Below are 16434 nucleotides of genomic sequence, written 5' to 3' on the forward strand. Positions count from 1 at the left end.
CCTTGTTATTTTGATATTCATAATTATTTGAATAAGTACATACTCAGTGGGAACATACTGAATATGAGTTCTTTAGTAACAATATAATCAACGATTTCATTATTTATATTTTAATCCGTATTTTGTTCTTTCATTCCGTTATCCGTGCCGCGTTTTCACTACCGAAGTCGCCGTATCACGTCATCGCTACTTTCGTTTTTAGATGTGTATACGTGTGTGGTCTATGTGACGTATTGTGTATGTTGTGTATGTCTTTTGTAAACTAGTTTGACAACTTGACCAATGACCTATGACATATGTCGCATTGCGTGCATCTTTCCCGCCCTAAAGTTTTCTTCCCTACCTCGGAACTTTCTATCTGCCCATTTTATCGATACCTTCCATACTGAACACATCGATCACATCATCTCAATCTACATTATTAGCATCATGAACGGAGTATATCCCAGGTACCAAATAGGTCAATGTTCTGTTTATTTTATAGGCTAGAATAATACTTTTTATATATTCGGAATTAGTATAGAATAAGAAGTAAAGTATTATTTATTCTTGAAATTATTATTTTCTGACTATTTCTAATTTACCTTCATATTTTCGCCGATGGGTGTGGTCAATATTTTTGTCATTTAGTAGAGCGTATGTATTTATTCTCACTAGAATTCTAGTTTATATATTTATAAATGGAGAACGTACCATTATAGTGTAAACTACATTTATATATTATTGCGTACGCCATTGTGTAAATTATCTCGTCAATTATGTATTGTCCAGTTATAGTCTGGTCGTTTGGAAAACGTGTGGTTTGGAATGTTACAATCAGGTACGTTCGATACGAAATGTATGTGTCTTATGTGTATATTTTAATGAATAAAATGTTGAACCTCAAATCATGGCTTGGTTATATCTGAGAATCTCCACGTCGGCAAGGAACCCTACAAACCCCCGTAATTACATAGAGTTGTCGGATTTTTTTTTCAATCTAACAGCCATTGTTCGACAAAAATCGAAACATCATGTAGAGTTGTCTGAAAAAACTGAGTCGATAAGTTTTTGAGTCTGCCTCTGTTACCACCGCCATTTTGTTTCACGTCAATATACAAGCGCCTAGCAGATGGAACGAAACGGAACAGGAATGTAACGAAACGAACGCGCGACTCGGAGACAGGACGGAGCGAAACGGAACGATTAGGACAGAGCGGGTTTTCAATGGAACGTAGCAAAACGAAACGAAAAAAACAGTCTGCGACGGAAACGGAACGAATTGAATCTTGAGAACGGAATGAAATGAAAACGCGAATGGAATGGAATTGAAACGGAATGAAAACGCAAAATCTGTCAACTGAAACGCTGACACCCCTGTATTAGTTACGCCAATCGTTGAGTGCGTAACGGAATAAAAGATATTAAATTGTGTTTGATTTAAACTTTATTTGCAAGTTACTATACTTTTGACAAAGATGCACCTGAACGACTCAACCATCTGAAAGTGCATCTGATACAACATTCTCTTTGTTAGTTTATTGTCTGGTGTGGTCTTCCACGGAATCCAGCTTATATTGAACGAGTTTTCGACACGTTTACCTTTGATGAGTCTCCCGGCTTATCACTATGGAAATATCCAGATCTCCAGTTACAGGGTGCCCGGATGGACCTTAGTTCTATGAAGATATTGATCAAAACGTTCGGAAAGATTATTTTTTTCTAAGATCAGTATACAGTTGTGGGACCGCACAACGCACCAAAAATAGCGTGCGAGCACAGTGCATACATCGTTCACACACCGTCCGCACATCGTCCACACATGGGGCCCACATCTGTGCGATCTAACAATCGTTTGCCCCGTTGTGCGCTTTTCTCCGCACAACTGTGCGATTTGGTACAATTTGTTGATCAATATTACGGAATGAAAAAAATACGGAAGGCTCGTATGCAATAATGTACACTGTATATATTACTGTAATTTCTCATCACAATAATTAAGATTATGTACAATTTTACAATGCGTGTTACACAGTGTAACAATGACCGTTAGACTGTCAAGAATGGGTTTAGCTCCTAGGTAACAGAACAGGTAAATAACAAATTGATGAGTGACCGGAGTTTTACCTGGCCTGGTCAGGATGTACCTACTGTAAGGGAGTGTCCTGATACATTAAAGACATCCTTGCCGAAATCAATAATATTTCCATCAAATCTAGTTAAAGCCGATGAAAAAACATAGAAAATATGTTCCGGACAAAATCAAAATAAAACAATTTATAAGGTAAGGTCAAAGGTCAAAGCATAAGTCACAGTGAGGTCACAATGACCTCCTTCCTGCACCCCGCCATCCCAAAATGTCCCTGTACACCAAATTTTGTTACTCCAACTGAAATGGTATAGAAAATATGCCCCGGACATTTCTTTTAAAGTAAAGGTCAAAGGGCAAGTCACACGTCATTGTGACCGAATTTTTGCACTCCGCCATCCCAAAATGTCCTTGTACACCAAATATGGTTACTACAGGTGAAATAGAATATCAGTTATGCCCCTGATAAACATTTTCAAAAGTAAATGTCAAAGGTCAGGTCGTAGGCCACAGTGACAAAATTCTTACACTATACACTCCGCCATCCCAAGATGTCCTTGTTCACCAAATCTTGTTACTCCAGGTCAAATAGTATATAAGATATGCCCTGGACGTCAGGACAGAAAGGACGAACAGAGTGCAAACCTATAGGGCCCCCGGGAACCAATGGGGACTAATACATCTTTTTTGAATAGCAGTGTACACCAGATTAGGTAATAATACTATGAGTATATCATACCTGTTTGGGGATTGAAGCAGACAACCAGTCCGGCACCATAGAAAGCGACCCAAAGATTTCCGTCGGTATCGATCGTCAGACCGTCTGGTACACCTGCGTTGCCATTATCAGTGAGGTTTAGGGTGCGACAGTCCACCACTGTCCTTCTGTTACCTGAATTAATCGTTGTGAGCAAAGATATTACTCACTGGATGTGGTTGGATATCACATGCACAATATAATTTGAATTAGAGAGGCATTGCTCATGTTAAGTATGATATATTTTTAAAGGTAACTTAGCATATTTACTTAAAAATGAACACATTTCAGTCTCTTTGAAATCTTTATGTACAAATTACAAATATCGTTTGCTCCAGGACAACAACAAAAATGTAAAAGCTTGGGGGGGGGGGGGGGTATTCAGTTCATTTTGGAAAGAGGCAATATTACGTCATTATGGCGCATAGTAGCCTCTCTTAGTAGGCGGAAAATTTTAGTCCGTTAAACTTAGTAAAATCGATATTCGCCCATTGTAGAATAAATCTGCTGCACTTATTGCAATATTTTGGATATTAATATTTCTCTCTACTTTTAATCATCTTTCATTTCCGATCGCCTTGTTTGGCAACACCTCGCTTTTGGCTTTAAGGTTGAACGTTTATCCAAGTGAGAAAGACAATGGGTTCTTTCTCCAGGCCCGGGACATCCTTAAATATGGTAATTTGTATTCCCTGCTTAACGCTCGGCATTTAAGGAAATGGCAACAACTGGTTCACCCGATGTCATTATAATTTGATCGGGCGGAATGCTGTGCTGGGTGCCTTAGGCACTATAAATTCGACATCAGAGCTGCGCTATAACAAGGATGCAAGTACACAAACATAACCTGTCTCCGGCACAGATACAAATATATACGCTTACAAAACACACAGTGATGCACGTCCCTAAATGACCTTAGCGGTTCATAGGACTTGAAACAAATTAAAACCAAACCAAAGAAATAGACAGTCCATGGTCATTTATACGTACTTATATTCCCGGAAGTGACGTCATAGTCGAAGGCCATGATCTGGCCGGGGATGCTGTCAATAAAGTACATGGTCCTGTGGTCAGATGTCCACGCCAAACCGTTGGAGACGTTCAATTTGTCCAGATGTTTGTGAAAGGAGCCGTCTGAATCAAGACAGTACAGCTTCCCCTTCTCCAATTCTATCTCCAGGGGTTCATAAGACAAAGTCTTACCCGTACTACCTATAAATATAGCACTACATTAACGGAACCGTTTGTTGTATAAACATGAACAATGTTTCTGCTTAACGTTCAGCATTAAGGATAATGGAAACAACGGGTGCTCAGATTGTCAGTATAATGTCACCGTGTGGAATGCTGTGCTGGGTGCCTTTGGCATGGTGTTTCAGTGAGATAGCACTGTAAAGTCGGCATCAGATCCGCGCTATCACAGGGAGGGACGTTAAACATTATAAAAACAAACTGCGTATTTCTGAAACATATTTTAAAACAGCTTATGGACATGACATATTGATACAGTAAGTATCTATTATAGCGTTCCAATTGAGGCAGCATTGATCTCTTTTTGCATTTTCATTAAGACAAAACATTGATTCTTGATTTTTGAAGCATTTTAAGTGATACACTGATCGAACATTCAGAGCTACACATTGACACTTTTCTAATGTAACACGTTCTTATTCCACACGTCTGACAAACTGTTTCGAAATTTTGAAGGAAATGAAATTAATAAAATATTGATTTCCCGATATGACGATAAACGGTTGACCTGCCCGACCATGTTGATTTTCTCTGAGCACTACCGTTTCGTCCCACATCATGACACCCGAGGGCTAATTACATCCAGGCCAACCAGAGTGATTCATATACAAGTGTAAATAACTTGTTTCATATTGTTGTAAAATACATAAAGTTTATATTAATTCAAATAAAGAAAAAAACAAAGACAAAAATAAATAAATCACACCTCAAGTAAGTGTGTTTTTGCTGAATCACACAAAAACATGGAGATATTCAGAATAATGCACAAACTAGGATTCCAAGATTTTTCTTAGTCGAGGTTTGATGGACATTTCCTGGGTTTCGAGCGAACATTTTCGAGCTGTGAGTTGACGTTTTCGAATGTTGACTCGAAACTCGACTAAAAGTCATTCTTTATTCTGACTGCATTTTTCTGTCTTTGAAACCTAAAGTAATATTGTAATCAGGCGCTATTCCTGGTACGTACCTATCCAAAATCGGCCGGCTGGGTCACACTTCCCATCGTTGAACATGTTTTGAATACCGTGAAGAGGTATCTCGTGTAGATTGGTCAGATTCTTTGAAGACCAGTTTAGGTGTGCTAGCTGCCGTCCGACTCCAACCAGGTATCCTCCCTTCTTACATGGCACAATGCAGCCAACCATGTCCTCTACATACAACAAGAGAAACAACGAGTTTAACCAAATCGTTATCGGTACTACTGTTCTGTGTGATGTATACACATAGGTATGTGGGATCGCACAACTTTACATGATGTGTGATGTATGCACGGTGTGCTAACGATGTGTGCACGGTGTGCCCACCAAGCGCGAACGATGAAAACCTTGACGATTATTATTGGCGCGCATTTGTGCGCACTATGGACGTAAGTTGTGCGATAACAATCGTGGTTGGTGTAAATTTACGGAATGGCTTAACAATATGAACGGTTTCGTGTTTCAACATATAGACTTGAATTTTAAGTATGTTCCTATGTTCAAGCTACCTTTATAAGCTTTTCTTTCTAAATATATATTTGAAAATTTAGAAATGGTGTTTTTTTGTAGTTTTTTTAAACGACTCGTGTATAATTACAACACATAAGGACACTCTGTGTCAGGCACAGGCCAGGTGAAACCCCGGTCATTCAAAACAAGAGGCCCAGAGAGCCTGTATTGCTCACAAGGATAAAAAAGCAACCATGGGAAATTATTCTGATTACACAAAATCCCTCCAATGGAGAAGAAGTAAGATTTTAAAAATTTACACCTCAAATTCCCTATTGGGCCTCGCTACTGCAAGCACCCAGAGGGGCCTCATCCTTTGTTTATACAAAATTTAATCCATCTTTGCCCAAGCATGCTCCAGACAAAATTAGGACGAAATCCCTTAATCCCTATTGTAGAAGAAGGATTTCAAAGGTTTTTACCTCTATTTCAACAGTTGCTCCCAACCCACCTGCCCCAATGCGGGTCACACCTACCCTTTATACAAAATCGAGTCCCCTTAGCCCAAGGATGTTCCAAACCAAATTAGGATAACATCCCTTTATCTTTACGGTATCAGACAGATTTTAAATGTTTACCTCTATTTTCCTTATTCTGCCCCACCTCTCTGTGCCCTACACCCCCTGTTGTACTAGATTGAGTCCCCTTGGCCTAAGGATACCCCAGACCAAATTCGGATGAATTCTATTAATCCCTACGGTAGAAGAAGGATTTTAAAGGTTTTACCTCTATTTCCCCTATTGCGCCCCGAAACTCTGCCCCCAGGAGGTCCAAACCCACCAATTTTACAAAACTAAGTCCCCTTAGTCCAAAGATGCTCCAGACCAAATTAAGATAAAATCCCTTATTCCCTACGATTGAAGAAGAATTTTAAAGGTTTTACCACAATTTCCTCTATTGGGGCCCACTCCTCTGCCCCCAGGGGGACCACACCCACCGTTTATACAACATTGAGTCCCATTGGCCTATGGATGCTTCAGACCACATTGGGATACCATTTCTAAATCTCTATAGTAGAAGAAGGAGTTTCAAGGTTAACCTGTATTTCCCATATTCGGCCCCAACCTCTCTGCCCCCGGGTGGGCACCACCGTTTATACCAAAATTAGTCCCCTTGGCCTAAGGATGCTCCCGACCAAATTTAGTCAAAATCTACTTGGCCGTTCAGGACAATAGCGTTTTAAAGGAAAGGTTGACGGACGGACGGACGCTGCGTCTTTGCATAAACTCATTTGCCTTTCGAGCAGGAGAGCTAAGAATGTTATTTACCTCTTGAAAGTCTAACGTTCACGGTAATACCGTAGAACACGCATTGTAAAATTTAACATAACTTAATTATTCATTCCGTGATATTAATCAACCTATTGTACGAAATCGCACATCTGTGCGGTGAGAAACGCACATCGGTCGAACAATTGTTTAAGCGCAGTTGTGCACACCATATGCAGACCATGTGCACATGATGAATGCCTAGCTGTACACCTACATGCAATCTACTGTATACCTACCTAACTGTAGCGTTTCAATGTTTCTGGTCAGGGAATCCCATCTTAACACAGTTTTCTGTTCAACGTCAACAAAGACGAGGCGTTGGGTGTTGTCTTCCCAATGTGGTCCTTCCCCAGTCCCTGGGGTGATATTAGGAATGACTACCTCTACCGACATAGTAGATTAAGACTCGTGCAGATAAAACAACTGTTCCTCACTAGTAGCACCTGTATGGGTAAGGTACATATTTATAGTCAAAGTACTGAAATATTTGAAAGCTAAGGCAAAAGATAAATATATCATTTTCGGAATGGAGAACAAAATAAAGACAAAGTGCCTTTCATATTGTACAGAAGGTTTAATTGTTAATTTGATTATGAATCCTAGTTTTACGTAAAAGTGTACAACTGTGAAGTTATTCTTCTTGTATGTACAGTATATCTTTATAGGTTTGTCAGAAGAGAGATACCAAGTTTTTTTCTAGAATATATCATTTGAGACCTATACATAATTCATTTGTATAGAAATTGCTTCCCTTTATCCGTATTTCAAACGTTAAAAACAGGAATTGGCATATTTTAAACCATTAAAGCCAAAGATATTCCCTTATTGGTTATAAATCATTAGCAGATTTTGTTATTAGTTAAAATGTTGACAAAGTTTCATCAGAATCAAGTCATATTTGACTGAATTATTGTGGTAACCAGCTTCAAATCAGAACTAATTTTGTTAATAGAGCATGCACAGATTTTATTCATCTTTGAACTTCGCCATTGTTGTTAAATAATATCTAAACCAACTTTCATCAGAATCTGGTCTTATCTGACAAAGTTGCTGGGCAAACACTATTGACTAATCAGAGCGTAGTATGCTAATTAATTGATTAATGTATATATATATTGATCAATATATATTCAAGCACGTTATCTTGTAAAGCGTGGGCATTGACCAGGGTATGCATGCTTTTTAATATTAGTGAATTTGGTTCAAGTTTAAATTTTGCATCAGTCTGTGTATATTACCTTCGACCTAAGTTTCATTAAAACTGAACAATATTTAAGAATGTCAATTTGCTGAAACCAAATTGTGGACAGTCAAGTGGATGACTGCTTCGCATACCTTTACAAGTCTGTCAAAAATTTTGAAAAGCTTTTAAATACAGTGTATCACATATTCACTGCAGTGAAAAGATACATTGATGTATGTTTCAATATCCCCCCCCCCCCACACACACACACGAGATGAAGAAAGTGTTACATTTTCCCCCCTCTATTTCCATTGCATAAACTCTTTACAAAAATAACATTTATAACATATGCTAAGCTTTATCATCTATAAAGGTCAGCGTTTGAAATAAGATGTACATATCATTTTCAAATATAACCCACTAGAGCATATACTATGTCATTACGGTTGTCATTATTGTTGGTGTCAGAACTGATAGCAAGACTTATTGAAAGTTGAGGTTGCATGTGTATATGCTAACAGGTAGTGCATGATTTGATGTTCAAAATGATTGAGCAAAGTTCTATGAAATTTTGTTTAAATACTTAGTTAGGAAAGCACTGACAATGTCTCCGTCACATGTACAGGTTGGGCAGTTAAAGCCTTCACATTGCTTGTATGAACTTGACCTTAAAACTGTCTTGTACAATTGATGTATGGAACTTTGAATTTAATTTCAAGAAATATGGTTGAAAACTTTGAAAATAATTGCTTTCATAGCCAAGACACAATCTGGTGTGGGATTTCTCTCATATAACACAAGATTTAATATCAAAAGTTGACCACGGTAACATCGAGTGAAATTAACAAACATCGAGTTACATATTACATTCTGTTATTTTATTTAGTTCCTATTTCTCATCCCCCTTCCTCCCATCAATAACCATCCCTGTCTGTTGTAATATTGATTGCTTTTCAGGTTCAACTATCCCCCTAAAATAGAATATAGTCACCATATAATTTCTGCACCAGCATTAATAATGTTTGGAGACAATATTTAAGAAAATAGGAGGCATAGCAATATGAGCTTGTATAGTGAGAAATTAAGAATTAAAGCTGAAGAGTTAATTAAAATAGTTCACAAACATTTCAATAAGTTATTCTCTTTGGTAGCAGAACTAAATGTAAACAAAATGTACATAGATGTCAGCTTATAACAGCACATCTCATGGGGGCTGAATACATCCAAACTAAATTCTTAGATGGTAAAACATGTGTACATAAAAAAGGTTCTAGAAAAAAATAAAAATAAGATATCTCCCTTTTTATATGTTACTCTCCAAATTGAAAAGCCTGATAAAGTTGAAACAGTACTCTTGTGGAAAAAGAAGGAAATATTTTAAAAGAGAGGACAGTTTAAACACATGCACTTAGATATTCACGGATTTCATTAATACAAAAGAGGAAGCAGAACATCACTCTCCCCTGGTTGTTTCCAGAAAAAATAAATTAACCAGGAAACATGGAGATGTCCATTGCACTCCTTCGTTTTGCGTACAGTGTGCAAATGTGCCTACTATGAGCTAATAAGCTTTCCATGTGATGGTTTTGTTTTTTATGTGCTGTACGCAAATGTGCTTAATGTGCTTAAATTACCATGTGCTGATGTGCTTACCTTGTGCAATGTGCCTATTATGTGCAAAATGCTTTCCATGTGATACATTATTTTTCTTTGTTTACAGTAAAGTACATGTATGTTCATTTTTATTTTTTTCATGTTATAATGCTTAGGTCTCTATTATACTCATGTTTGGTCCAAATACAAGCTCTTTGCAGCTTATGTTGTATGTATTGCAAAATTGACATAGCATAACTATTGTTGTATCTTGTAAGTGCTTAAGGATTTTATCTGTAGTTTTTGGGATTATATAGAAAACCTTTTCCCCAGTTTGAGATTCTTGTTTTACACCTTTTGTCATAAACCAAGTTATGTTTAGATTTCAGACAGAAGATATTTTAAAATTGTACAACTCAGTTATAAATGTTTCCTGTTTTAACTGGTTTCCGAATTGGAAACCGAGCCCTGTGTGATCTATTAATGATCATTAAATAAGGCCAATTAAAACAAATATTGTGTTTCTGCTAACCCCACAGATACTGGACACACTAATAGTAACATGATGTGTATAATCTATATAATATATTATACACACATTACTTATTTGTGTTGTATATGACTTTGGTGGTACATTCTGGAGATTTGCCCATCACAGATGTGTGTGACCAAGGTGTTGTATATGGCTTAGGTGGTACATTCTGGAGTTTTGCCCATTACAGGTGTGTGTGACTAAGGTGTTGTATATGGCTTAGGTGGTACATTCTGGAGTTTTGCCCATCACAGGTGTGTGTGACCAAGGTGTTATATATGGCTAAGGTGGTACATCCTGGAGTTTTGCCCATCACAGGTGTGTGTGACCAAGGTGTTGTTTATGGCTTAGGTGGTACATTCTGGAGTTTTGCCCATCACCGGTGTGTGTGACCAAGGTGTTATATATGGCTTAGGTGGTACATTCTGGAGTTTTGCCCATCACCGGTGTGTGTGACCAAGGTGTTATATATGGCTTAGGTGGTACATTCTGGAGTTTTGACCATCACAGGTGTGTGTAACCAAGGTGTTATATATGGCTTAGGTGGTACATCCTGGAGTTTTGCCCATCACAGGTGTGTGTAACCAAGGTGTTATATATGGCTTAGGTGGTACATCCTGGAGTTTTGCCCATCACGGGTGTGTGTGACCAAGGTGTTGTTTATGGCCTAGGTGGTACATTCTGGAGTTTTGCCCATCACAGGTGTGTGTGACCAAGGGGTATGTATATATGGATTAGGTGGTACAGTCTGGTTATTATAGACTACATGTACACAGTTGTGTGTTGGTATTTGATATGTATCTTGGGTCAGCTAGACCAAGTTGTATCATTGTTTTGTCTCTTAGTTCCTAATTAAGCGGCTAAGGTGGTACAGTCAAATTTAACGCTAAAACCAGCTTAGCAATAGGACACAACATTTATACCTTTCCGCCTGTGCTTTATAAAGATTCATTCATTATTACATTTTACTGCTGTTTAAGATGGCTAAAGGAGTCAAGTCTGCTTGACCAGGTGCCATTGTTTGCCTTGCATGCGTCTGCATTTAAGTGGTATAGGCATAGGTGGTACAGTGCACTTGAATCATTGGTTTGCCTTGCAGCGAGTGCATTGTCATAGGTGGTACATATGTATGTGTCTGCACTTAAAGTGGTATACTGGCATAGGTGGTACAGTGCTCTTGAATCATTGTTTTGCCTTTTAGTGAGTTGCATTGTCATAGGTGGTAGGTCGGTGGAATTCTTCATTGTACAATTTTTTATTGTGTATAGTGTGCTATAGATATGTTACGGGTGCATTTTATATCTCATTATCAATAGTGCACTCTAATAACTGTTTTCATTATAAATCATTGCATGGTGGGGATGGTATTAATTTGATAGCATTAATTTAGGCTACCAGGCCTTTTTGCGTTGGATCTTTCATGATTTCAGATTTTTGAGATCATTCATCCGTCAGGTACAATCATACAGTGTTTTTCATCTTTTTATGTCCTAATCCCAATTGTTTTCTTTTTTCTTGGAGCGAGACAGAATGCAACTAACCAGAAAAAAGCGGGCAGCGGCAGAGCGCCACTCATAATAAGACAAATTACGAGGGTCAAAGAGACGGACGAGGGATTTGTTTCCCGACTTCCGGGAAACAACCCAGGCCCACAACTACCACTTCCTGGTGCCTCAGTACAACCATTTTTGGCAATAAGAGCCGAGCTTTTGGTGCAGATACGTGTTGAAGGACTGGTGGTTCAACAGCACAGATACAGCACCCGCCATTCACTGCCTCCACAACCAGCGGCTACAGCAGGGACCCCACAAATGGCCATTGGGGGATCACAGTCAGAACTGGGGACATCATCCGCAACAATGAACAGCTCTTTTGGGCTGCAGCAGGATGCCGGTAGAGAACCTTTCCAACAGTCGGTTATTACCCAGACTCCCAGTATATCTGCTGTGGATGTTCCCCACTTACAGATAGCAGCCGGTACCAGCGTAGACAGCGTAGTCATAGTCCCGTTGTCGGAGCAAGCTGTGCTTCAAATTACGAGAGGCACACCAGCTCTAATCCCCAGTGTCAGCACACCACCAATGCTATGTGTTTCCCGTCCCTTGGACGTGAATGTAGATGTGCGTATCAAACAAACAATCTTGGCCGAACAGTACGCCGATTTGGTTCCCTGCTGCAGAACAAAGGTTATGAGCAGTTTGACGTCACGATTCACCTGTTGCCATAAAATCAATGGAACAATGGAATTCAGCCTTCCCATTGTTTGTTACTGTTGTGGTGCAATTAAAGCTGGATTTGGCTTGCCCCCTCATGAAATATGTACATAGTGTGCAGCACATCGTACAGAAGGCGGGGGACCAGCAGTAAACTATGATGTAAATTTTCGCAAGTGGAGGCAAAATAATTCTAAGCTGTATCTGGAGGCGTTGACCTCCAATATTTTTCGTAGGGTTCAAACCAGTCCAGTCAGCCCAACCAATCAAGGCAACAACGGCAGTCCCAACCAAAGATTTGCATTTCCTTCCAAGTATTCGTTTGTTGTTGTTTTTGTGTATAATGAAAAAAATCGTCCTGTTATATGGTAATACTTGACGAATAAATTAAATAAGCAAAAAACACCAACAGACATACAAAATGTTGGCCTTTCGGCGAATATTCTTAATTTGTTTCTGGTAGCAGACGTTTCTGACACCTCATACTTATTGATATGGAAATGCAATTGAATATCTTATGATAAAAATGGAACAAAATGATAATACTGCGAAGGTAATTTTTTTTTAGAAAATGTTAGAGTTTTAGAACCTTAGAATTTTAGATGTTAGAATGCTAATATGAAACTAGAGTAGTGTATAATGGAGCAAGCCCGGTGTGAATCACACGGGGGTGATTTTTAGAACTAACTGAGAGGATCCGTATCAACAAATAGGTTTGTATTATGAACTTTTTCTGTGGACACTTTAATTGAAGGTGTTCAGTTTCGTCGACAACATCTGCGATGTATAGTCACATCAAAGCGAGAACAATTTCGGGCTACAATTGGCGAGACTATTTCAGTTTGCCAATCATGACTTGCCGTTTCTTCAAAGTAACATCCCTGCTTCAACAGTCGGTGGTATTGACATGTCACGGTTCATCAGGTATATGTAGATTGTAGTAAGGTATGGTTTATGATGTAGACGATTTTGTAGTATTGACAGATATACCTCGTAATGTTACCCCACTGTATTTCTATTTTTCCTTCTTATAGAAGAAAGAGGTTTCTAAGGATTGCTATGAGGGATGGTGCAATTTAGGATTTCTATGTGGGATGGTGTATCTTAGAATTGCTATAAGGGATGGTGCATTTTAGGATTTATATGAGGGATGGTATATCTTAGGATTGCTATGAGGGATAGTGTATCAAAGGATTGCTTACATGGATGGTGTATCTTAAGATTGCCATAAGGGATGCTTTACCTTAGGAATGCTTTAAGGGATGGTGCATTTTTGGATTGCTATGAGGGATGGTGTATCTTAGGATTGCTATAAGGGATTGTGTATATTAGTATTGTTATAAGGGATTGTGTATGTTAGGATGGATATGTGGGATCGTGTATCTAAGGATTGCTAACGAGATGGTGTATCTTAGGATTGCCATTTGGAATGGTGTATCTTAGGATTGATATAAGGGATGGTGCATTTTAGGATTGCTATGAGAGATGGGGTTTCTAAAGATTGCTATGAGGGATGGTGTATCTAAGGATTGTTATGAGGGATGGTGTATATAAGGATTGCTATAAGGAATGGTGTATCTTAGGATTTCTATAAGGGATGGTATAACTTAGGATTGCTATGAGGGATGGTGTATCTTATGATTGCAATGAGGGATGGTGTATCTTAAGAATACTATGAGGGATGGTGTATCTTAGGATTGGTATGAGGGATGGTGTATCTTAGGATTGCTATAAGGGATGGTGTATTGACTTGAGATGTCAAAGTTCCTGATAGAAAAAGCATTTTTGAAAGGATACTGAAGATCGATATTATTTATTCTTGAAATAACCATACTCATTATAATCCTCAGTATTTGGTTTGTTTGTTTGTGTTTTACGTCTTATTAACAGTTACAGTCATTTAAGGACTTGCCACCGACCACCGCCAGTACCTAGCGACTGCCCCACGAAAGTCTCGAACCCGCGACCCAGTGGTGGAGGGCTAGTGATAGCAGATTTTCAGACGTCTTAACCACTTGACCATCGCTGGGAAATTAATTTGTATTTCGTTTTTTGAAAAAAAAAATAAGTACGGTTTCGTTGGCTACCAGGTATGCTTATTTTTTAAGCAGGAAATACAATCATCTTTGCTGAAAAGGTTCACGTTTTGGATGCTTTTATCTGCAGACACAACAACATACTCACCATGCCGATATGTATGTGTGATGTGGTTAACGGGTGTAGGAAACACAGACGTGTCTTTTGTTTCCCAACCAGTATCTTTAAATTATCATTGAACATGATAACTGGAGTCTCTCAATAAAGTTTGACCCTTCGTAAAAAACCTCAGATAAATTTACATTATGAATAATATTTAGATCGTCATTTCTGCATGTATGGAGATATATATTGCAAGAACATGCTAAAAGAGGCATAATACTAAAGGTAACTCAATCCCGCTGTTGTAGCGTTTGTTGGTAGTTGACTCGCGTTATTGAAAAAAAAATGTTGTTCTGTGAACCTAAAGACCGGTTATATATTAGTGAATTGTGGTGTAAGATATTACTGGTTGCTATTCCAGGTTACTCCTTGTTGGTAATATCGACTTTCAAAAGTGGCCGAGTAACAGGATCTTCGTGATTCATTTCTTTTATTACTTCAATAAAATATATTGACATACATTGAACAGTCAAATGAACTGAATTACAGACACGCCTATATAAAGTATCTCCATGAATCCGTGATTATCCGTATGAAGGCTTAACGTCAAATACGTTTGCTGGACTATAACGGACACAAATTTGCTAGATCGTCATATATTTTTTTTTAAAGAAAAACCTTTTTGTTCAAAATGAAGTACCTATCACAGTAAAAGTGGTTTATGATATTTTGTCATTGTGGGACAGTCTATATAATGTCATTATATCAAAGGTTACGACCAACCCCTCGGTACTGTTTGACCAAATTCAACTACCTTGTCACGCAAATGGTTATTAGAAAATCATTCAGTTTGTATGTAGAATTAGAAAAAGTGTATAAAATGAACTTACCGGACGAGTCGACAGAAAATCTGGACCTGCGCTTGCTTGTCCCTTGTTGTTTAACAGAGGAGTAGAGCCGGATTAAACATGCAATCTAGTCTTGCGACATCTGCGTTCAAATTATCAACTTATATTTACATAAACATTGGTGAAGATATGCATATCTATCTACCATGATCAGTGGTTGTATATCATTATATACCTAGTGAATATTACCATAGTAATGCAGACAGTATTTAGGCCATGCAAAACAACATCCTGTGTTTCAATTGTGAAAATACATGACGCTTTATTACCCAGTAAGTAGAACTAATTTTTGTCTAGAACTCATTAATGGTTACCTACAAATAAAAATGACGATTTAAAACAAGGATTGGTCACGAACGTTTTAGCGCAATTTCACGTTATGGTGTCTTTTTGTCCGCCATTTGTGTGTCATTCTGAATGATCTGCAATTCAGGTTTTAGGTCAGTAAATCAAGTGTTAAATTTTGGTAATAATGAGTTAAGTTTTATGCAAGAACTTGAGCTAAAGCTTTCGTGAAATATCTCTCCACACGCACAATGTACTCGTTTGAAAAATAGTATCTGACTTTTATTTAGTACCCATACACATTAATGATTTTATGTCAGGCTGTATTCGTTTCACCATTTAATCATGGTACCTAATACGGTTGCATGTGCTTGTAAATCTAGTTACATGTATAAACGAGTGTAGTTAAGTAATAATTGGGTACAGGACTGGCATGTCAGGCAGTAATAGGACAAAGTGATCAGGCCTGATGGAAAATCCGCAGCTCAAGTCCTGATCGCCGTTTGTCAGCGGTCTTAAATTAGCAAGCTGTCGTTGACTGTCCAATCATTAGCCTTATCTCCAGCTTCTGAACCAATCGCTGCGGACCTTGACCCTCCTGTGTCCATAGAGGTGCCATTACCCAGCAGTGGAAATGGTGTGGAACACTGATAACAAACTTTTAATAGTTATTCTGTACTTTTTAATATGTATTGTATCCGTCTTAAGACTCAGCGTTTTGTGAGCATACAGTTCTGGCGGTTCTGT

The 16434-nt window shown here is 38.3% G+C and overlaps 1 protein-coding gene across 1 annotated transcript in view; it reads right to left on the bottom strand.

The window, feature by feature from the left end:
- Positions 1-15439, bottom strand: part of LOC110461017 (regucalcin-like) — a 27800-nt gene extending 12361 nt beyond the window's left edge. Inside the window, exons 1-5 of the mRNA XM_021514285.1 lie at positions 15385-15439; positions 7071-7277; positions 5044-5226; positions 3816-4037; positions 2808-2960 (exon numbers count right to left, since the gene is read on the bottom strand). Coding sequence (XP_021369960.1) covers positions 2808-2960; positions 3816-4037; positions 5044-5226; positions 7071-7227 — 715 coding nt within the window. The 5' untranslated portion in view covers positions 7228-7277; positions 15385-15439. The remainder of the gene's footprint in view (positions 1-2807; positions 2961-3815; positions 4038-5043; positions 5227-7070; positions 7278-15384) is intronic.
- Positions 15440-16434: the final 995 nt, after the last annotated feature.

The sequence above is a fragment of the Mizuhopecten yessoensis genome, unplaced genomic scaffold, assembly GCF_002113885.1.
Source record: "Mizuhopecten yessoensis strain PY_sf001 unplaced genomic scaffold, ASM211388v2 scaffold10533, whole genome shotgun sequence".
NCBI lineage: Eukaryota > Metazoa > Mollusca > Bivalvia > Pectinida > Pectinidae > Mizuhopecten > Mizuhopecten yessoensis.